Source organism: Oculina patagonica, chromosome 1, assembly GCF_052425735.1.
Source record: "Oculina patagonica isolate OP01 chromosome 1, crgOcupat, whole genome shotgun sequence".
NCBI lineage: Eukaryota > Metazoa > Cnidaria > Anthozoa > Scleractinia > Oculinidae > Oculina > Oculina patagonica.
Window position 1 is genome coordinate 20,331,110 of NC_135758.1, and position 23,934 is coordinate 20,355,043.

Genomic DNA, 23,934 nt, shown 5'->3' on the forward strand with positions numbered 1-23,934 from the left:
ATAGTCTTAGTACAGATAATACATGTGGATATGAGGCATGAGTAGAGACTATAGAACGAGAAAGAGACTATACAAAAGTGTGTATGTTTTTGTTTTAGGTGTTCAGGGCTGGGCTATTCTTGTCAGTCATCTTTCCCTCCCTCGAGTTGCATCAAGACTTCTGAGTGTGTTGGTGATGGTACTTGCAGGCCTACAATGAAGTCAAATGGAACTATATGTCGACCTGCTGTTGACGTTTGTGATCAATCTGAGAGGTACAATCGTTGTAATTGCCAGGCATAACTAATCGATGACATCAATGACATCAATGAAATCAATGAGTAATCAATAGATAATCGATAGGTAATCAGTTGATTAGTCATTGATTATTGCCGATGATCAATGAATAATCGATGACTAATCGATAGGCCACAAAATTTTTGGTTATCGATTAGTCATCGATTGCATCGATTAGTCATTGATTTCATTCATTACTCATCTATATCATCTCATTCCAGTGCGTGATGTAACTTCTATGCCGGCTGTTTCCCTAGCCGAAGCAGTTTTACTTTGCTGACAAACGTCAACCGAACAAAATTTATAACCGCGTAGTCGATTCTTGTCAGCGTACTTGTTAGTTTCATTTTCGGACAGGTTGGTTCCTGTTCAGTTGTTTTGTTTTTGGATAAAGAGTTGGGTAAAGTGAAATATCGCACAAATCATCTGTTTTTGTGATTAGCAGTCAAGTCTCAACATGTCGGAAGGTTATTTTTTGACCTTTTATGAAGGCGTAATTTTGTCAACAAGAACACCAGTTATAAAGAAAAATACGTCTAACACAGATAAAAAAAAATCACAAACGAAAAAAATCGTACAAGAATGCAAGAAGTGTGTCTTTTGTGCCCAGTATAATAGTCGATGAGTAATCGATGGGTCATCGATGAGTTATCAATAACATCAATAGGTAATCAATTACATCAATGAGTAATCGATGTCATCGATGAGTAATCGATAGGCCACAAAATTTTTGTGCTTCGATTAGTCATCGATTACTCAATGATCATTGCCAATAATCAATGACTAATCAACTGATTACCCATCGATTACTCATTGATTACCAATTGATGTCATTGATCATCGATTAGTTATGCCTGGTAATTGATACTTTTTTTGCTTTATCGGCTGGTTCTAACTGCTGTTTCATTTATTTTCCCGTGTCTGGTATTAAAGCCAAGACACCTTTATTGCATCCTTTCATATTAAAACAAAGGTTTCAAAGAATCCAAGTTTTAATACTTTTATTTTTAGCGTAAATAATATTAGGCACTTTTATTGTCTAATATTGAAATTACCTACCGCCCTCAAGAAACAGGTCTAACCGAGTTAATCCGTTTCATTTTTATACGGGAATGACACGTTTTCACAAGCATCTTGGACTTGCCATATGCCAATGGAATGTTTGCACCTCAGTTGCAAATCTCAGAAGGTTATCAAGCATATAAAAAATACTTGTCCAATGAAGCTTTAAACATTATAATAGCAAGGAGCCTGTATGTAGCCTCAAATGGACATGCTATTGGGATCCTAAGTATTATGTTGCCCCCTCAACTGTGGGTCGTGGCAATTACTAAATATAGATTTAACCTGCATTACTATTAAAAGTGACGTACGTAGGAACTACAAGCTCGTTTCATTATAAATGTTTACGTTACCATAAATGTTTAACATTGCACTGAATTCACTAGATTGATAATTAAATTGTGTCTAAATCATGTTTCGAGAATGAAGTTTAAATGGACATTCATTTAAAATATTACTTTAAAGAAGTATGTAACATCGCAACTGTATCTTGTTACAAGGTGTAATGGTGTCCATGGAACGTGTCCTGGAGCAATGACAGATGAAATCGTCTTCACAACTGGCAGACTGCAAATGATGGATTCCAAATTCCAGTCAAGTAGCACCTATCAGTATATTACTGACAGATTATTCCTCAACGTATCCGGATTTTCAGTGTCATGTGGACAGCTTAACTTCAGATGGTCTGTTCTATCAGGAAGCTCAGCTTGTTCTTTTAATTCGTCTGCTAGTGGTTCTCTGCCAGACGCCATTGTATACCAGACTATCACTGGGTTAACGCTTGAAGATGATACGAGTTACAAAGTCTCTGTGAAAGCATCTGACATAAGAGGCAAAACACACCCGCTTGTCTGCAGCAGTCTATTAGTCATCGATACGTCGAAACCAAAAGGTGGGTGGATCCGTGATGGGCCTGGAGCCGACCTGACTTACCAAGCCTCCACATTGTTGCAGGTGAACTGGGGAGGAGTGCAAACAAGACATGGTGTTGGCAAGTACGAGTGGAAAGTGCTTCTCACTTCATTTAACACCAACCAAACCAGCGAGTTAATGCCTTTCACCAGCACAAATCTAAACACCAATGCAGGGAAAACCTTCAACGACATAGCAGATGGTTCAAAAGTCAGATTCGTTGTTCGTGCCTACACTAAAGCTGGTCTGTTTTCTGAGCTCACAAGTGATGGAGTTATTGTTGATACCTCACCACCCGTAGCTAATAAGACATATGATGGCAGTCAACTTGGCGTAGACGTGAAATATGCTAAATGGACGAGTGTGTTCACTGCAAACTGGGACCGTTTTACTGATCCACATTCTCCCATCTCACGATACACTTGGGCGGTACAGCGGCTTGGTGCTGGACTCATTTCTTCATATAAGAGCACAGCACTAAACCTCTCTTTGACAGCAACTAACTTGAATCTAGTTTCTAAAGAAAGCTACTGTGCAGTCGTCAGAGGTTATAACGAAGCTGGACTTTACACCCAAGTGAAGTCAGACTGTGTGCTAATAGACCATGATGTTCCACAAGCTGGCACTGTTAATGATGGACATTTCAGTGATGTAGACTACCAATCAGATGACACCATGATAGCGGCTAATTGGCATGGTTTCACAGATGGAAGCAAAGGAAGTGGAATTATAGAATACAAGTACCAGGTTAAAGATAGTAGTGGAAACGTAATTGTTCCTTGGACATCAGCAGGAAAGGGAACACACGTTACACATAATGGATTGACTTTGCTGAATGACACTAAGTACTTTGTGACTGTTAAAGCGATTGATGCAGTGGGTCTAAGCATTGATGTCACTAGTGATGGCATCAAGATGACTACAAATCACCCAGTTTTCAATGGTAAAATCAGAGTAACAGGAGAAAACGACTTCATAAATGGCACCCCATGTGTCTACATACCAAGTATATCGTCAGTAACAGTTCAGTGGGTTGGTTTCTCTGATGCACACAGTGGACTTCATCGATACGACTGGGCTATTATCCCTTCAGGGACGTCACCATCAAGTCTGGACTTCAAAACAGTCCCTGGATCTAATCTGCCAACATCTGAAACATTCAGCGGTTTAGCGTTAATTCAGGGTAAAGGTTACTACATTATTATAAGAGCTTATAATGCAGCCGGATTATCTGAAGATGCGCATTCAGTACTTGTCATACCTGATGCTACCCCTCCTTCCCCAGGAGATGTGTTTGATGGACAAACTCCCGAAATAGATGTCGACTATCAGGCGGACGTGAAACATGTTTTTGGTACTTGGACACAGTTTCCAGAACCACACACCGCTGTTAGGCAGTACTTCTATGCTGTAGGAAGCTGCCTAGAGGGAAACTATCACGTAACTGGAAATCAATTTATTCCACTGAATCCAGCGACTGCAAGATCATTGCTATTAACAAACGTCACACTGGTTAATGGCCAGCAGTATTGTCTTACAATCATGGCTGAAAACAAAGCTGGGTTGCTTAGTTCGAAAGTAACTTCGGATGGCTTTTTCGTCGATTCTACACCTCCAAATGTACGGAAGGCTCAAGTACATGACGGCAACATAGGTTCAGACATTGATTATCAAGCAAATAACACCGCATTGTCAGCAGAATGGAGTGGCATCACAGACCCAGAATCGGGGATTAAGTATTACCAGTATGGAGTTAGCAGAACTCGTGGTGGTGCACCAAATGTTGTTCCATTTCAAAACATTGGACGTAACTCTTCTGCTACTGCAACGGGTCTTTCGCTGGCTGATGACGTCTATTACTTCATTGTCTGTGCTGTGAACAATGCTGGACTACGCAACTGCTTGAGCTCTGATGGTGTGCTCATCGACCTTAGTCCTCCAAGTCATGGTGTGGTGCATGATGGGATTATCGAACCAGATCTTAAGTACCAGTCTTCCCTGTCAAGCATGGCCGCCAATTGGGAAGGAATCTGGGACTTGGATAGCGGTGTTGAGAAATTTGAATGGAGTATTGGAACCAGTGAGTACGACAAAACTAGTATTCAAAACTACACAGACGTTGGTCTTTCAACACATGTCAGAAGTCAAACAGTTCTTAATTTATTGAGTGGAACAAAGTATTATGTGCATTTGAAAGTGACAAATCAGATTGGAGCAGTCAGAGAACTTGTTTCAGATGGTGTCATAGCAGATGGAACTCCACCAATACCAAGCACAATCTATCCAGGCTTTGGGCCACAAAGTGAGTGGAAATACAACGTCCAAGAGAATGCCTTCTACTCTGCTACTGCATCAAGTGTTGCAGTTTATTGGAACAGATTCTCTGAGCCTGAAAGTGAAGTTTGGTACTACAAGTGGGCCATAGGTACAAGCAAATGTGGTACTCAAGTTCAACCACTCATCAACATCGGCCGTACAAACTACGCCAACACTACGATGACAGACTTAATCTTTAGATCGGGAGTGAAGTATTACGTCACTGTGACGTCCAGGAACAGAGCTGGTCTTGTGTCACAATCATGCTCTGGTGCGCTTGTCTTTGACAGCACTCCGCCTCTTCCAGGAAAAGTTCGCGTTGGACAACTACCAAGTAGAAAAGGAGGGAAAACATTTATTAGTAACAAAAATTTCAATGTCTTGTGGGACGAATTTGCAGATCCAGAAAGTGGAATACAAATGTGCAACATTTCAGTACTTAACGAAGCTGGAAATGCTGTCTTCTCTGCAGTAAGGAATACTTCATCAGGCAATGTCTCACTACCTAGCAGCATCACGACTCTTCACGGTGAATTCAAAACCAGCGTAGAATGTACAAACAATGCAGGTCTTGCTTCGTCATCATCCTTATTATTTGTCATTGACCACACGCCACCCATTCAGACTGGTCCTATTATAGCAGGTGTATCGCGCGATCACTTCTTCCAGTATCAGTCAGATACTCGTTCTATTACAGCATCATGGCCACCATTTAGAGACCTTGAAAGTGGTATAGAGAAGTACTCTTTTGCCATTGGCACTCAACCTCATGAAGATGATGTTGCTAGTTTTGAAAACATACATCTGGCCACTCGGATAACTAAGACTGGCCTTAGTCTATCGCATGGAGTTACATACTTCATCACAGTCATTGCAACAAACCAGGCTGAATTAAGCTCCAACGTTTCGTCACTTGGTCTTCTAATAGATACATCCAGGCCGCTTGTTGAGAGAAAAGATGTTCAAGATGGCCCAGGTGACAAAGACATCGACTACTTCTCCCCAAATGTGGAGTTATCAGCTCAATGGAAAAACGTCACAGATCCTGAAAGTGGCATCATACATAGCGAGTATTGTTTGGGTACCCAACCACGAGGCTGTCAGATCAAATCGGTGACAAGCACTGGAACAAACAAGTCATTTACTTGCCCAGAAATAAAAGTACAGGAAGGTAAAAGAGTGTTTGTGACAGTCCGCGTGACTAATGGGGCTGGTCTGTCTGAAACTGTTACCTCTGATGGAATGCTATTGGATGTCAGTCCTCCGGTAATGGGTGATGTCATTGATGGAAGCCACATAACTGGAGTTGACTACAATATTGTACTCGAGGATTGGAATGTTTCTGTGTCTTGGTTTGGTGTGGAGGATACTGAAAGTGGTGTGCGATCATGCAGTTGGACCATTGAAAATACTGATGGTGTCATTTTATTTCAAAAGAAAATCACCAGCAGCTCTATTTACGGAGAAAGAAGTGTTTTCTCAGACAACCAGACGTACAGAGATATTCAGTTCATAAGAAACAAGATGTACTATAACGTGTTGACTTGTTTGAATAAAGCAGAATTACCGGCTGCTGTGCGGTCTGATGGCTTCCGGGTAGAACCTATTTGGCCTATCCCAGCTCATGTTCGAGATGGCTCTGTACCAGGGACAGACCTTGCTTATCTTACCAATACCAAAAGAGTTGGTGCCAACTGGGACCCATTTTTTGCAGACAACCGAGATCCTGTTGTTGGCTATGAATTGGCTATTGGCACGGCTGCAGGCAAAGAAGATGTTCTTCACTTCACAAGTGTTGGCCTAAGTAGGAGTCTTGAAAAGGACCTGGCACCAAACATTCCAGATCTCGATGTTTTGGAGACTGGTAAAATGTATTATGTAACCATAAAAGCCACGACCTTAAGTGGTCTAAGCTCGATACAACATTCTGATGGATTCACTGTAGACCCTAGCCCACCACTGAAGACAGAAGTTTCAGTGTCACACAAAGTCATCGATCAAGAAATGCAAACAATTGAAATAAGTATTTCTTGGGATGGTGTTGAAGACAACGAAAGTGGTATTAGTAGCAATGGTTACTGCCTTGGAACAACTCCTCGGACATGTAAGAGTGGCCTTGTTCCAGCAGTTGCTTCTATGATTGGAACTATTGGCCCATTTAGACCTGAACCGTGGGGTGAATATTTTGTAACGGTTGTTGTTGTAAATAGGGCTGGTCTAAAAACAGTTATGTCGTCAAAGAAGCTTGTTTTTGATACTACACCTCCATCTGTGGGTAGTGTGATTGATGGTTTTGGCCCCGACATTGATTTTATGAATTCTACGGATTTCTTGTCAGCTCAGTGGGGAGGCATTGAAGATGAAGAGTCTGGTGTTGCCAGCTGTTCATGGGCACTGATCGAGCAGTCGGCTTCACATGACAGATCCGTATTTGGAAATGATACTGTTGTGTTAACAAAAGCTGTGGAAGGCGAAGGGAACCTCACTCAAGCAAATCTTAGTCTTGTCCCAGGCGCTCGTTACATCAGTCAAATCACATGCACCAATGCTGATGGCTTCAGTAGCACTTCATCCTCTGATGGTGTCATTGTAGATATTACGTCACCAAATGCTGGTCTAGTTCACGATGGATCATCTCTTCTAGCTGACGTTGATTATCAGTCATCAACAACTTTGGTAGAATCAGTATGGAATGCTTTTGAAGACCAAGAAAGTGGAATCGTGGAATACCGGTGGGGCTTAGGAACCACTCCTGATGACACGGACGCCATGAATTTTACGGCCGTCGGAAGGATGACATCAGGGAAGGCAGACAACGTGTTACTGACTCATGGTGTGAGGTATTACGTCACAGTGGAGGCCGCAAATGGCGCGGGAACCACTTCACGTGGTTGGTCTAGTGGTTTTGTAGTCGACGTCAGTCCACCTGAGTTAACTGAGGTAATTAAAATTTAAAATTACCAATTAGCAATTTTTACCAAAATGAAGGCGTTTTTTAATGACACATCTATCTCAAATTTTTAACTGAAAGGCTCACTTCATGAGAAACTTCTGTGCAATTGCAAACTGGAAGATGAAATTGGTAAAAGTGGGCAGCATGTTTTAATTTTTAAAACTACAGAATGGACCTTCACTCGTTTAAAGTTATGTTATGTCTGTTTTTTTTTTTTTAAAAAAATCCTTGAGAACTCGCCTAATATAATTTCTATCTTCCGGGTATACTTTGTATTAGTCTCTTTTAACTGCCCGTATGTAAGACCCTTGTGTTTGCGATTTCCATTCAATGTTATGCGAAGAGTCCTTGCAGAGGAATTTTACATTAGAAATGGAAAGAATTCTTATACAGGAATGCAGGTAGTCCATACATACAGTAGAAATTCAAGGTCCTTCTAACCTTGCCAGAACAGTCAGTTTTAGTTTCGTCAGTTGTTTGATTCCCGGCTTGGTCACTTCAGAAATGATTACCCAAAATTTTCATGCTGAGAAAAGACAAAAGACCTTTCTTCAGTGCCCTCATCAAACTGCCTAGACTGTAGAAAAGCTAAACATAATTCCCAAATCTCTCTCATGGGACGTTATTTAGCCTAAAGGGAAGTTTCATTTGCAGTGCACTACATTTTCTCGCTACACACATTGTTTTTCTGTATGTAGGTCACAGCTGGTCCAAACCTTTGGATTGGTCCTTCAGACAATCTGCACGCCTCCTGGAAGTCGGAAGACCTTGAGAGCGGGATAGACAAAACAGAATTTTGCGTTGGAACATTGCCTCTCGGGTGCCAGATCAAATCCATGACCGAAATACTCTCAAATGCAACAAACGTGACGTGCAGTGACTGCCGCTTGAGCCATTATGGGACGTACTACCTTAGCATAAGAGTAACGAATGGTGCTGGCCTTTTTGCTGTGATTTCAACAAGCGGGATCAAAGTCGATTTGACGGCTCCTTTCCTCGGTGATATTGTCCCACAGTTTTACTTCACATCGTGCGTTATAAACTGTACCCTGGTTTCAAATATCACTGGTGTCCAGGATGACGAAAGTGGTATCAGACTGTGCGGCTATGTCATAAGAAACAGCACTGACTTTGTGACTGATATTGTAGAGAATGGCTTGAGTACGACTGTGCAGGCTACAGGTCTACAGTTGCAGCCTGGACAAAGCTATTACACTGTTGTGAAATGTGTAAACAAAGTTGGACTTACCACAGAGAGCGTGTCTTCTCCAGTCATTGTTGACAATACACCACCTTCAAAGGTATAGTTTATTTCCTTATAATATAATACCAATCAAATTCAACAAAGAAAGAAACCCTTTCCATCACCTGTATAAGTTCATATACATGTATACAGTATTAATCGTCACTGGGATCGTGTCAGTATGCATCTCATAGGGATCGTTGCATTCGTTTTCTAGTGATAATATGCCTTGTGTTTCTGCCATTGTTAAGTAAAGTAATTTTTTTTTCAGATCCCAGTTCACGAAACCGCTGCTTAGGTCCGATTTCTGTACAGTGTGATAACTCCGAGTGTTGTTGCCCCCCCCCCCCCCCCCCCTGCGTCGGATGCTCCTCCCCTCAGGTTACCTGCAGGAGTAAGAGTAATTTGTCCTAACGGGTAAAGTGAGGTCCTGTGACTTCAAGAAACCTTTTTATCGTCCTTAACAATGATAAGGTGACCACCAAACATTTCTATACCGCGTTGTTTTTTGTTCACTCGTGTCTCCTTCCAAATAGTCATGCACGGTGGTCACCTTTGTTAGTTTTTGCACTTCAAATTGTCTTATTCAGTTTGTGTTATTGAAAGTACATGTAATAAGTGGTTTGTAGACTGCACTAGATTGACTCTTGTTTTTTTTTTTTTTCTAGGGCTCGGTAATTGTGAGTGAAGACCGCACGCATGACGTTTTTGGGATACATTCCAGTTGCCATCTGTTCAACAAAACAATGCGGGCTCACTGGTACGGTTTTAACGACAAAGAATCCGAGATAAACGGTTTTCGCGTAGCAGTTGGCAAACAGCCGAACGCAACTGACGTCTTGCAGTTCCAGGATGTTGGCTTGGTGACAAACGTTACTCTGCCTTTGACCAACATCAGTACGTTGTTTGATGGTGACATCGTTTACGTGACAGTTGAGTCACGCAACGGCGCCGGCTTGGTAACTCAAAGTTCGTCACCTCCTACAAGGTTGATTGCAGCTGACAGTGAGCAGTACTTGAAAGAGGGAGATTTTTTCTGTCTGAACGTTTAAGCAACAACAATGATAAAAAGTACAAACTGTTTCACAAATAACTAACAAGTATAATCTCTTACCTTAGTAGTTTGAAAAAAAATTGATAAGTAAGACGTCATCGTATAACTGTTCATGTTTTTGCTGACGGTAGCGAATAAACAATAGTAATTTAAGTAGCTTGTCTACCGTGATTATACAACACGGTATTACTTCAGTCTGTTAGGGACCCCTGCACATTTGTTGCCATTGGCACATATTTTAGGGCTATTTGGTTTGGCTCACAAACACAAGTGTGTAAAGAATGATTTATACCATCAGCCGTAACATGAGGAAAAAACCTTCTCTTTTGGAGAAAAACTTCCTAATCCTGCACATATTTACCCATATAAACGATCCCTTTTCACTCCTGCTTAATTCAGATCTCCGGCAGAGGGTCCAAAAGTATTTAAAGTGACGAAGTCTCCTAATTTTTAAAGGGATTGGTGTCGATAAACGGCCCAGAATTGTATTCCAGTGAATATAGTTCTGATTATAACTTGATCAGAGTAGACTGTTTATTTTCGTTACGGGCAATCTGACTTTATAACGTTTCGAGGGCTCGTTTAGTTTCCCAGACTCAATTATTAAATATTGTTTTCAGTTTAACGTTTGCAGCCATTTTTGACTTATAAACTGTTTAGAGTTTTTTAAAATTAAGAAGGTTTTTGGAACTTGTTTGGAGTTTTGGTTCCGGGCTCTCAGATATAGGGAATCGAAGAGTGCTTTCGAAAGATAGAAAGAGTTGCAAAATAAGCAATGAGAACCTGGAAACATTCTTTATGGATAGTTGTCTGTCCTCCGTATCTCTAGCAGCTCTAAATGACAGTTTCCACTTATCTGAGAGCATGCAACGAGGGGAAGTTTCACTTTTAAATGCGATTGTTTGCTGATGCATGTAGCAACGATAGACTAAAATTGCAGTGCAGGGACCTTTGGTTTGGAGTACGAGTATGAGATCAAGTACGACTAAGTACAAGTGCGACTTACGAATTTCAATACAGTTACGTTCTAGGATGCAAAAGTCGTACTCGTACTCAATCTCGTACTCTTACTCTAATTTAAAGGTGCCTAATGTGTAAGTGCTTCGGTTCAAGTCAGCCAGTCTGTGTGCGAGTGCGGCGTGTGCGTCTATGTCGTTGCGAACGCGCGCGAGTTTGGAAAGTACGGGGGAAACGTAATAAGTGAGCTCAATAGGCGCAGTCGAGTTGGCTATCGCTCAAAGAAAAGAAAGCTACCAATAGAAAAACTTCCATTTTTCCTGGTATTTTAAAGCCAACATAAAAATCGAAAATATTTTACCTTTTCAGGGACAAGGTGCGCGCAATCATGTTTTTTTTTTTTAATCAGCGAATTGAAAACAGAACCATTAGTCAGCTTCGCGGATTTCCAGTAGAACAAGCTGAGTGTCTAACAAAAACTTGACAATCGCACAGTTAAATAAACCAAATCTTTTATAACATTGTCTCCGAAAGACACGCAGAACTATGTCTCGTCTGTCAATGCCTTAAGTGGGGCTAGAGAACCAGCAGAAAGGATTTTTCTTGCGCAAAGCGCACCAATTGGTCACAGAGTTGTGATCACAGAGTTATGAATGCACGCGGGCGCGGACGTACAGCCTGGTATCATCTCAACCCGACGAGTTGGGGGACTTAGACATTCCTTGTCTAACATGTTTTTCTTTCCACAGGACAGGTCGCTTTGGAGTGTGTTCCGGCCGTCGTTCGATTCGCGCGGGGAGGCTTATTTCTCTTTCGTTAAAGGTCAATGTCGTTTTTAACGATCTATGCCATCAATGGTAACCAAGCTTTTGTAATGGTCGATGCCAGTATATCTGGTCTAGTCTTGGCCTTCAAAAACTGTGCTCTGATTATAAGATCTAAGTAATGTGGTGGTGTAGCGGTGAGAGGGGGATGTTAGCAGGCTAGAGGCTCTGGGGATCGATCCTGTGTAGTGACATGCATTTCTTTTATCAAGAAGAAAAAAAAATTAATGAAAAAATGAAGAAACTTTGTCGCTAAGTGTCGCTAAAATGGCATCGAAAATGGACACTTGTCGTGGACTTTGTTCATTGTTAATCAAATCTATGCACATTTTATTCGAACAATTCGCTCGCATTTTTCCTTGGTAAAATGTGAATATTGACGTTGCTTCAGCAGTCAGAGTTTTTGTCAAATTTACGAGGTTTATGGCGAGCAATTTTAAGTATTCTTCAGATGAAACAAAACTCGCTCTACTGGGGACAGTTAATGGTAGCAAAAGCTCAGATATGTTCTGTTCTTTAAGTTCTGAATATTGTGCCGGTAAAGACTGAATAGCGTGGAAGCAAGTTGCAAATTTTAATTGTAGAGGCTAGTGACGGTTTAAGGTAAACAACCACTTATTTCTCTCTTATAATGTTGAGTTACAATTTTAGCATCTGAAAGAAATTGAACGATACTCTTTAATGAAGCGAAATGCGAATCAAATAACACACTTCACTTTGGCAAGAGATTTGAATAGCCCTATACTTAATTTAATATCTCCTCTCTGTTGCGCATGCATGATTCGGAGAACAGGAGCATGAACAGACATAGTCATGCACACTGACATCAAGTTAATAAAAAACGGTTTTATTAGCAGGGTATTAAATTTCGCGTCGTTACTTTTCGTGGGAATTTGATTTCGCGATTGTTTTTGTAATCAAATTTATATTATGAAAAAATAAAAATAATGCTTTTCTTACTTTTTTCTCTATAATAGTAAGTATATCTTTATTTTTTGGCGTATTTTAAGTTTGGAATTTCCGGTTTCCGTAATCACCTTGCTTTTACAGGATGGAGTGGTTGACCCCATGCCTAACCCCCAACCAGAGGTCCAGGGATTTTCTGTCGGGGTGTCCTTCCCTTAGACACGGCCCTATCCCTCACCCGGGGGCGAGGAACTAAGATTTTACGTTTGGTCAACCTTTCCCCACACTATCTACTGATAATTAAAAAAACACCGTGAACAAAAACAAGTTCAATAAAAAAAGTATCTTTTTATACATACATTTTTTCTGGAGTAAAAACCTTGTATTCGAACACAGTAATATGAAAATCACCATGGCGCGGCTACTGTAAATAGGGCCTATTCTAAGAAGTGAGATTACAACCAATTAGGGCCCCTTTTCAGTGCTCCAGACAGTTAATATAGAATCAAAAATAGTACCGTATTTTCTCGATTAAACGTCGGGCCCCGAATAAACGCCGGGTCTCCGAGCTAGAGTTGTAATTAAGTAAGCCTTCCAGGCATTTATTTGAGGTGTAATATGCTTTAGGTATGATGGCAAATTACGTTCATGTCACAAATAATGATTTAAAACACTTCTTTTATAAACATTTTGCTCCAATAAACTGCACCATTCAAATAAACGCCGGATCCACGGAGCCAAGTTTGAAATAAACGCCGGGGGCGTTTAATTGAGAAAATACGGTATGTGTCAAAGTCGCCTTTATTCCTCCCAGGGAGTCCAGATGCCTTCCAGTTCTACTTTTATTATTGCCCTAGGATCAACCGGCCTGAAAAGTGAAGGCACGACTCCCTTCATGTAGTACTGCACTCTCTCTTTTAAAGCCTTCACCACGTCTGGAAGCTTCTCACTGAGGTCTTCGTGTTCTGTTGGGTCAGGGGTAATGTTGTACAGAACAACATCCAGAAGATTTTCAGAGTCCTGATGAATATAAAGGCGACAGCAATTTCAAATATTTGCAACCATCAATTAGCAAATAATACAAGAGCTGGGGCTGTTCCAGAAACGGAATATCCACCACGACCGCACAAAGTACGAGGCTGTAGTTAAAGGGGCTAGGGCACGGTATTTTAGGTAATTCTATCTATTTTTGTTAAATAAGAGCTCCAAACTTCAAATTGGCACAGCAAAAGTCTTTTATTGGCAAAATCACGGCCACATAACAAAGGGTGATTTTCGAACATTGTAAATGATACTTTCATACAAATTGACGACGTTTTCAAGTTTACCCGAACGCAATCCATTTTAATCTTCTCGAATTTTGCCCATCCATTCCCCTTTTTGGCCTTTCTGTGTTTCTTTTTAGTTCATCTACAGTTTAAAGTCGCTATTGTGATATTTTAGTTAACTCTATGACCTGTTGGTCAGTGCCGAAATTGCCTAAAATTGCGTGACATAGCCCCATTAAATCGTCTGAGTCAGGACTGACAAATCGCAAAAACCCACAGTTTTTTTAATTTTGTCTGGGTATGCAAGACAGATCAGCGACCAGTTTGAAACCCTTGTACTAACGTAACGCCCGATATAACGAACAAACATTCAGTGCGGACCTTGCTTTTTCTAAACACCAGGACTAGATAGAATCACGAATACAACCGAAACTCCGATACCTGGCCGGGCTCCGATATAACGAATTCTACCTTTAAAGTAACAATGCACGCTTCAGCTCTAACCAAAAAAAACAAGCAAACAAATGAACAAACTTCCAACACTGAAGATGCACATACGCCTTCCTTCTCCAGACATTTCTCACGACAAAATGTTAATTTATTTGGTAGCGAATGTCACGAATGGCCGGCAGATGGGGAGAAGTAGCAAGGGTATCAGATAACCCTTTCTCTCCTCGCGCGCTCATTTCCATTCCGCCCGTGCGCGGCCAGGAAGAGTTTGAGGCCCCGTCCACACTAATGCGTTTTCGCCTATAAGGACTTAGTTTGGTTGCCCAAGAATAATTTGATTGCCCAGCCCCTAGACCTTTTACAAGCAAACCACTGCAAGACACGTTATTGGGTCCTAAACGTACCTTAGTTGCAGATACGAGCCAATCCAGTTTATTATTTTCTCCATGGGGTATGCCTTTTTCGTTGTTTGACTTCCCACCAAGTTCTGTTCTGGAGGTTTATACCAACTGGCATTATTTACATACATGAGAAGTTTCATGTCGCCTGCTCTCAAAGCAATCCCTTCATGCCCATAGACAGAGATCTTGCTCAGATCAACATCTGCGCTTTGGCGCACGTCGATATTGAGAAGGATCTCTTTCCTTGGTGACGGCTCGCCAAGGGAAATGGTATTCCACACATTCATACCATCCAGGGGTGTTGGTGCCTGATCTTGAGTACCACCTGTTTGGAAAAGAAGACAAGGTAATTAACTCAAGTTCTGGTACTATGCAGTAATGGTCTGCAATGGGGGAATTGAGTTGGAATTCATACTCCAACATACAAGGGGAAAACCGCGAAATCGGACGTAATTGACAGTCCGATCTGTTTACAACTACAACATATTAAATCGTCAGTAGTCCCTGACTGTTTCAAGAACAAAGACCGATTATAATAGTTCTACAGTTATAAGAAATATGAGGGCCTACCGGGGGTAGGGTCCATGTTCCCTTGTTCCCAACAAAATTGTCCTTGTGTTCCCGTGTTCCCTGAAATATGCTTTTGTCTCCGTGTTAGCCATATATTCCTTTTGCTCCCATGTTCCCAAAAATTTAACGGCCACGTTCCCTAAAACCCCAGGGAGGAACTCAAATATGAACACGTCGACGAATTTCACGAGTAAAAATACAATGGCCTCTCTTTCTAAATAGATTAAAATCACACTGGAAACAGCAAAAACTCTTTAAAAAAAGCACCCCCCCCCACCCCCCCCTCCTTCCTGTTTCCTGATTCTACTCAGAAAGTTAGGCGAAAGTGACTTTTTGGAGTTATGCGTCGAGTTACGCCGCGAGTGATGAAAGAGACTGGAAACGAATCGGATTATGTGCAGCCGCGTCTTTTTGGCGGGAAACTCTGAGCAAGACAAGACAAAAATCTTCGCTAGCGCTTCGCTATCTTTAGCTACACTGTACGTTTCGACACAATTTGGGGAAAACTGATCTGCTTCCATCAATGAAATGTGAGTATTTATAGTAGCAGTAATATAAGTGTATCATTATGTAATAGGACTACGCATCCTTTCCAATTTGGGAAATAATGGTGTAATAATTTCCTCCGACTGCCAAATTGAACGCGGCCGGATCTTCTCGCCGCTCGCTCGTGCTTCAACAAAGCCTATTGGCTAGCTTCACAAGCTAGACAAGGCCGTAAAAGCCGTACTACAAGGGTCCATGTGCTGTAAATTTTGGGAAATAATTGGATGGTTCCTTGTCAGGGACAGTTCCGAGCAAATATTGAACATGACCCTGGATGTAGAATAAGTATCTACCACGGCAGTTTAAATTTATACTGGAATTTAATGATATATCTTGTGGAGTGTTATGTTAAACCAAAACAAACTACGTACAACTGACGACTTTAAAAGGAACTGACTACAATAGTGATAGAATTTCTGCAGAATACGAAGTTTATGTAGCCTTGGGACTTTGACCATCTACATGTAGTCTAGTAAGGGTCGCAAAATGCAGCTTACCATGGGCTAAACTAGGGTAAGGGTTTCAAAAAACCCAACCGAAAATTTTTTGCCCCTACCCCACCTTGGAGGGTGGGGTGGGGGCAAACAATGTACTGTAGAAACAAGACATGTGGGTGAAATGATTGGCACAGTTAATTTAGCTCCGATATCAAAAACAATAATTAACAGCTTTTCACCGAAATGTAGGTGGCTTGTCAGTGGTGTATATTTACCGAGCCGCAAAGCGGCGAGGTAAATATCCACCACAAGCCACAAACACTGTAGTTGTTTTAGTATGTACTAAAACAGCAGATAATATAGCCCAAAAGGATTATTTTTGACAAGTTTATTCCTGTCATTGATCACAATTTTCTTGCACAAATTGCTCAAAGGTGAATAGCTATAGCAAAGGATATGAAGTTTGAGTAGCCAATCAGCGCGCACCAAAAACACTGTCCACTGTTTGAGTATACACTAATGAGCTCTATTAAAGAACAAACCAATCCAAACAAAAGCACTGATTTTGAAAACAATCATTGAAAATATGTAGCAATTAACTTTATTGACTAAATGGAATGAACCCTCATTACTGAATGGAGGCTATGGTGAAAAAAAGTTCAAATCCAAGAAAAAACCTACCATACCTGCAAGGTTTACCAATGTTGGATACCAGTCTTTAACATGCAACAATCCTTCACATTTGACTTCTGTTCTACCAAGCATGTTCCCATGAACAAAACTGACTCCTCTAACCCCTCCCTCCCATAAAGTAGTCTTCTCTCCATGGAGTGGCCAGTTAAATCCACCATGGTTATGCCATCCCCCATTACCTGTTGTGAAAATAGTTAGGGTGTCCTCCCACAATCTGCGAAAAATTAAAACGATTTGACAGTTAATTAAACACTGTTTTATATGCACAGTATTAATTGTTTGACCAACTTCATCAAAACACAAGATTGACCATACAAATAATCACAAATCATCACGTTAAATTTCATATTAACAGCAACAAAGCAATTTCCATACCCAGCATTCTTCATAGCCTCTGTGATGTTGCCAATGGCCTCGCCCATAATGTCCACCATACCAGTATAAGTTCTGCGGTTTTGTCCTTAATGAAACTGTATTTGTCTATATATTTCTGGGGGGCTTGCACCGGAATATGGACATTTTGGAATGCCATAATATACAAGAATAAGGGATTTGAAGAGTTGTCTGACTTGATGATTTCCTCTGCTCGCTACAAAAAAGAAAATTATGATGAAAGTGTCAGGTTGTTTAATTTCCATGCCCCAGTTGTTTGAATGCCCTTGAAGGTAAATTATTTAGAATCAAAAGTTTAATAACCACAGCCTTTTTGCTCAGTCATTTCAAAGAATTTTTCACTGCTAATTATATTCAAGATCAAGATGACAATTTGTCCGGACAAAGTTTCGGTTTGCCGGTCATTTTAACATCTTTATACCAATCTAATCTTTATACCAATTCTATGGCCGTTAACCCATAGGCCTACGATGCGGGGAAACAAGTGGTGCTGCAGCTCCCGCAACACCAAAATGTTTTGGGCAAAATGGTTGGAATTCAGGCAACAAGCCTTGAGAAAAAAATAGAAAATAATTCAGCAAAATACATCTCTAAACGATTTGCATCAACAGAAAAAGTATTGGAAAAATACCAAACTTTGTGGTTCAAAGGTCTAAATTTCTCATTTATCTGCTTTCAGTTCTTGCAAATTTTGCGTGGCACCTCAGTTTCATTCAGTGAAACTGAAGTGAGTAAGAAAATGGTGAAAGCAACCTGCAACAAGGGGCTTTTGAATAGCTTGAGTGTGGATCCAGTGTGAGAACTCGAAACAAAGTTGTTACAAATGTGATGAAGTTAATGCTTTTGACTCAAATGTTTTAATCCATTTACCCCTGAATGTTACATACACTTTTGCATAACTTTCAAAATGACACAGAAACAATGTAAATTGGCTCCAAAAATACTTAAATTTTTGCTGAACTAGAGTGGATCAACAGAAAATTTCAGAAGAAAAAGGATACAGTGCATTGACATCTTGCCTTTAAGCAAGCAAGCAAGTTTTGTACACAACTATTTCAATATATGTTGTCTAATCCATTAGTTTTAAATGCCTCTTTATTTGGCTTTCAATGCCTGTCAAACCCCCACCCCCCCCCCCACCTCCCAGGTCCGAAGGTGCCAGTATGCCTATGCATAAACATTCGCAGATAAAGCAACACAAACTGCACCTTGAGTTTACAAGGTCAAAATTGGAAAAAAAAGGGATTCGCACAAAATTATAAAGAATAAGTCTTTTGATAACTCTGTTGCATTTTTATTTCATGGAGTGTGATAGATATATCAGAGAAAACTCTCCATGTGCCACCTTTATTCCTGTTCCGAAGTACACATAGTATAAATGTCATTCCTATTCAGTAAAACACAATGGATCTCTTTTCCCTAGTTATTGACCCATGTAGTTCCGGTCATGTCAATATTACCGTAAAAACTTGTGTATAAGCCCAGGGGGGGTACTCCGGGTTGTTAATGACGGGGATGATCGAAGGATTTTTTTGGGTTTGAAATTTTTGATTCCGGGATTTTTTTGGGTTGGAAAATTTGGCAAGTATTTTTTCGGGTATCTTGATTTAGATAGGGGATTTTTTTGGGTATTAAAAACGAACTAAAGTGCCTTATGGTATGATGAATAAACAAAACAAGCGTTCTTTGTGTTATGTTATTGCACCTCCTGGCAATTTAGGGGTAATTTGACAAGGGATTTTTGGGGGGGTTATTTTTGGTTCAGGGATTTTTTTGGGTAATGTCGGAAGACTGAGGGATTTTTTTGGGTCCTGACTTTTGCCTCCATTCGATCATCCCCGTCATTTACAAGCCGGAGTACCCCCCCTCCCTGGGTGTATAAGCCGCACTCTTTTGCCAAAATTTATTGCTCAAAATCTTGGATGCGGCTTATCTACGAGACCATTGCATGCAATATTACAGAGCATCTGACAGGATGCGGTGGTGCGGCCGTGCGGGTCCACATAAATCGCTCACTTTGCATCCTACGCATCTTCTGGGCTTTTTTGCACATAAACTGAAAAATTGCTCCATATAAGCGGCAAAGCAGCTCTTTACTATCCTCACAAACAAAAATAACAATGATGATGATTTTGAAAAAGCTTTTCCCCAAAACAGCCACGAAAACCTCGCTTTTTCGTCCGTGAACAATTTTAAACCTCCAGGCGTTCCACGTGTCTTTTGGTTACGGGCCTGGACACTATTGCCTCAGGTATGTGGACTTTTCATGTCAACTAAAAGAACGTTCGAGAAAGTGCTTGGAAGAGCATTCAAAGTTCTGGCATCCATGCATTTGATTCAAGGGAAACAATGTGGGAGATGTTTGAATTTTGCACCAGTTTATTTACCTGTCACTATCACATCTTTCAAGGACATTAAGAAACCAACTGTTCAAATAGCGGGTCTTTTTATACCAAAACCATGCAAAGATGATTAGTGACTGGTAGTAAGTTTAAAATGTCTTTTCAATTTTTTGACCATTTAGAAATGAGACGTAATTGAGCTAAAAATCCGTTTGGCCGGGTATGATCGCCATGACCGACAACAGTCCGAAAATTATTTTAAGCGCTGACAAGTATAATAAGAAAAACCCTCACAGTCATGTAATGCGTGCTGAGGGTTATGTACATAAAGCTGCATGTAATCTTTCACTTATACTGATTGCATAATAATACTCCCCTTGGAATAGGTCAGTTACAGCTGCCTGAAGGACAAGCACATAACCACCTTACGTTGACTTAAGGTATGTTTTTGCTTTTTCCAAAATAACTAAGGACAAAACCAGGAAAAATGCTTGAACCCCAAGAAAATTTAATGGCAAAGAGAAGCAACTAAACATTCATATCCAACTGCCTTTAACACTATGCTTGTCAAATTTTAGGCTCAAATATGTCAAAAGGTTGCATTTATATATTCAAATAATATAATTATATGCCCATGTGCAAATTACAAATACCGTATTAATTCGAATATTTGAGGGCGGCGTTTATACGAGGGCGGCATTTATTTAAAATATATTTATTTCGTGCAAACACAGCATGGTAACTGAACATTTGAACTTTATAAAGGGGAACATGTACTTGTCTAAAAAGTCATTTTCAATATCTTAAAACATTGTATTTGTTACCAACAAGAAAAATATTCATTTTAGGCTTTCTCAAACTTGATAGTTACTGCATTTACTTTTAGAGTTTATAATACGAATAAACGCCGCATCATGTTGCTGCATTTATTCAAGGGCAGCGTTTGTTGATATTTCTGCTCTCAAATGCCGCATTTATTCAAGGGCGGCATTTAATTGAATAAATACAGTAATATCTTTTGCAGAAAAACGCCTCGATCCCCCCAAAGAAGGGTGAACTTGATATGTAAAAATATATGAAAGATAATAATCACAACAATCTCCACTTGGCTTCAAAAATATATACATTACTTGTATAGATAAGAAAAATAATTGTCCCTGGACATTATCTGTTCCTAGAAGCTCACAGTTTTTCTTAAACTTTGCTCTCAGAAAATTGTTTGCTTCTCAGAACAGACATGGACAAATATCAGGTTATTTCAGTATTCACCTCTGCATAAGCAAATGTAGCAAATTTTCCATCCAGATCTCTCATTGGTCACAGTTCCTTGTTGTCTCGGAAATCCAATATATTCAGTATCTTCGAGTGAAGTGGTCTTCAATTCCATTATGAAAGCCATAAAAAGTATCAAACCCACGATACGTAGGTGTATAGTCTCACATGTTATAGCCCAGATGCCATTTACCAATCATGTGAGTTGCATAACCTTCAAATTACAAAAAGATAATAAATGGCACTTAATGCATGCAAGAGCGATGATCATGTTTCACAAGGGGTGCTAAATAATTTTCAGGAAATTTGTCAAAAAATTAACGTAAATGAATGTACAGGGGGAAAAAGGGGGAGGATGAGAGTTGGAGAAGAGTTGAGGTAATGCTTTGAGTTTGAATAATCACATGGGTATTTTTTGGTGCTAAACCAAGGTCTCACCCACATCCTGAAGTATTATAATATAGGGGATGTGCTCCCCCTTGCAGGGTTAATTCACTAAAGTAAACCTTGTCACAGTAATTAAAGTACCTGATTCTTTGAGGTTCTGAGGTAAAGTGGTTAAATTGAACGGCAATCCATAAGGGCTTGTTGAAAGTGGTGTCAAATGTTGCATTCCTGCAGTGCCACAATGAAATGAAAACTTCTTAATGTAAAAAATAAACAAACTTCTTAATTATGAGGCTTTGGTTAAGCCTAAAATGTAGGTTCTTTAGTATCAGCACTCGGCTGACCTGACCTGCATGTAAATGCACATCCAATACATAATGTATATTTCAAAACCAATGTCAATATAATTTCTTTGAACTCGGCAGTTTCTTATGTCCCCGGGGGGGGGGGGGAGGGGTACTCGCATAAATTTTGGATAGGGGTGTGCCGCCAAGGTTATTAAACCCTGACCCTATTTAAGGATAAAGAAAGCGAAAATTGATACCCTTTTTAAGGCCCAAAACCGAAAAATGACACCCTATTTAAAGGGAGGAGAAGCGTTCCGTGCGACCCAAATAACGGCTAACCGCGCACGGCAAGACACAAATCTTTATAAAATCGCTTTTCTAATACCTGAACAGAAAATGTTTCGTTTAGCTGGGCGTTTATTTTAGCTAATAGAATTTAGGTACCCTATCTAAGGATCACACCGGGAACACATTGCCAAAAGGAGCAAAAATGATACCCTATTTAAGGACCGAGAACCTCAAAAACCATACCCTATCGGGCGGCACATACCTATATAGGCCACATATGGGAGTACCCCCCCGGGCTTATGTCTCCACATTTTCAGAATTAAAATTATGTGCTGATTTGTTTACTAAACATCCTTGGAATGTATAGCTAATATAAATAGGCCTTCGGTGTAAATATTGTTGCTATAGGCAGTCACTATAAATGCCTAGCAATACAGGTAGATATTGTAAATGCGATGATGACCTCGTATGTGGAGTATAATTTCTCGTAAACACAGTCTAGCTACCGACACGAATCTGAGTTGTAATCCCTAAAGAAGCCTACAAATTAACCTCTCTTTTCTCTAACTTAAATATATCTCATTTTTAACATTCAGGGTGTGTAAAATTGGAAAATCTCCAAAGAAAAACAAAGACAATGGTCACGAAGGGCTAACATAATCTGGATAACAAAGCATGCGTGCATGAGGTTCCCACACCCCCTGTTGCCCCTGTAGTATTCGTAATCACTGCAGGCGTTATAACACAACCTGCAGTTGTAAATTTGTGTAATGACAAACTCACCAGTATGGATCGGGTATAATCCCGTCAGCAAAGCACTTCTTGTTGGAGAACAAACTGGTTGAACGTAATAGTTGTCAAGCACGACACCTTCTGAAGCCAGTTTGTCAATGTTTGGAGTTTGGATTTTTGAGCCTTGAAATCCAACATCACTCCAGCCGAGATCGTCCGCTACTAAAAGCAATATGTGAGGTGGTGAAGCTCCTCTGCCTGCGCTGACAACACCACAAAACAGCGCGATTAAACTGCACACTAGAGACAGTAGTACACGAAGATTGTTTGAGGCTGCCATGTTCGGGATGTCGGTGATTACTTATAGCGTGACTGGTAACCAGTCTCCAACAAGTCACACTATCCTGACACACTATCACGCTAGTTTTGTTACCATCTAATCACAGAGTAAGGGCCTGTTTACAAGCAGGTAGGGTAACCCTAGGTGCTAGGGTTACCCCGGGGGGAGTCCCATATTAAAGGGACGGGGATGCTCGTCGGAAATTTTGAAAAGAACTCCTAAAAGAGACCAATCTGGGCGTGTCTCATGCTATTTTAGACCCCTAAAAGATACCAAAATTCTGAGAAAAAGAACTTATATTTGTATATTTCTTCGTGCGCAACCCTAAACGAGACCCTGATGGCTAAAATATTGCCATTTTCTTGCATTTTCCCCAGAACACCCTAAGCGAGACCCAAAGTCTGAAATTTATACCCCTAAGCGAGACGACGAGCATCCCCGTCACTCTCATACACCGGTAACGCTTCAGTTATAACCTTGTAAAATTTTGTCGTTAGAAACTGTTATTCGAAAATAATTCCGTTCCAGTGCAAAAATACGACAAATTGTGAATGAACACGATGTTTCTTGGTCACTATTCGCTGTTTTTGTCGGTATTTTTAAACATATTTATCTTTTTGGAGCCAAAATAAAGTTGTCCCGGGTAGGCGAGTTATCCCTAGCAGAGCGTTTACAAGGCGCTAGGGTTGCCCTAGCAGCTAGGGTAACCCTAGCACTCAGTTAGGGTTACCCTAGGCGCTAGGGTAACCCTAGCGCCTTGTAAACACGTCGATGAAAAAAAAGAAGAAATGTGGGAGCGCTAGGGTAACCCTATGTGCCTGGGTTACCCGCCTGCTTGTAAACAGGCCCTAACTCTCTCAAACCTTTCATGCTAAATTCTACAAGGGAGCAGTAAAATTATATCGTTATATCGAGGAATCGTTATATCGAAACTCCCGATATAACGATATGACCGTAAAATAACCAAAAATACCGTTTAATCGGAGTAAACCTAGTCAAAGATACTGAAACAAAGAGAACTATTG

At 40.5% G+C, this 23,934-nt stretch overlaps 1 protein-coding gene and 1 pseudogene across 2 annotated transcripts in view; one reads left to right on the plus strand and one right to left on the minus strand.

The window, feature by feature from the left end:
- Positions 1-9,972, plus strand: part of LOC144661439 (uncharacterized) — a 38,203-nt gene extending 28,231 nt beyond the window's left edge. Inside the window, exons 7-10 of the mRNA XM_078522209.1 lie at positions 99-254; positions 1,839-7,506; positions 8,218-8,820; positions 9,431-9,972. Of these exons, the coding sequence (XP_078378335.1) occupies positions 99-254; positions 1,839-7,506; positions 8,218-8,820; positions 9,431-9,814 (6,811 nt within the window). The 3' untranslated portion in view covers positions 9,815-9,972. The remainder of the gene's footprint in view (positions 1-98; positions 255-1,838; positions 7,507-8,217; positions 8,821-9,430) is intronic.
- Positions 9,973-12,251: 2,279 nt separating this feature from the next.
- Positions 12,252-22,925, minus strand: LOC144661500 (arylsulfatase B-like; annotated as a pseudogene). Its single transcript, XR_013572295.1, has 7 exons — positions 22,621-22,925; positions 21,404-21,490; positions 20,873-21,089; positions 17,244-17,457; positions 16,862-17,082; positions 14,626-14,947; positions 12,252-13,523 (listed from the first exon to the last, which is right to left on the minus strand). The product of XR_013572295.1 is annotated as an arylsulfatase B-like (transcript).
- Between the last annotated feature and the right edge of the window lie 1,009 nt (positions 22,926-23,934).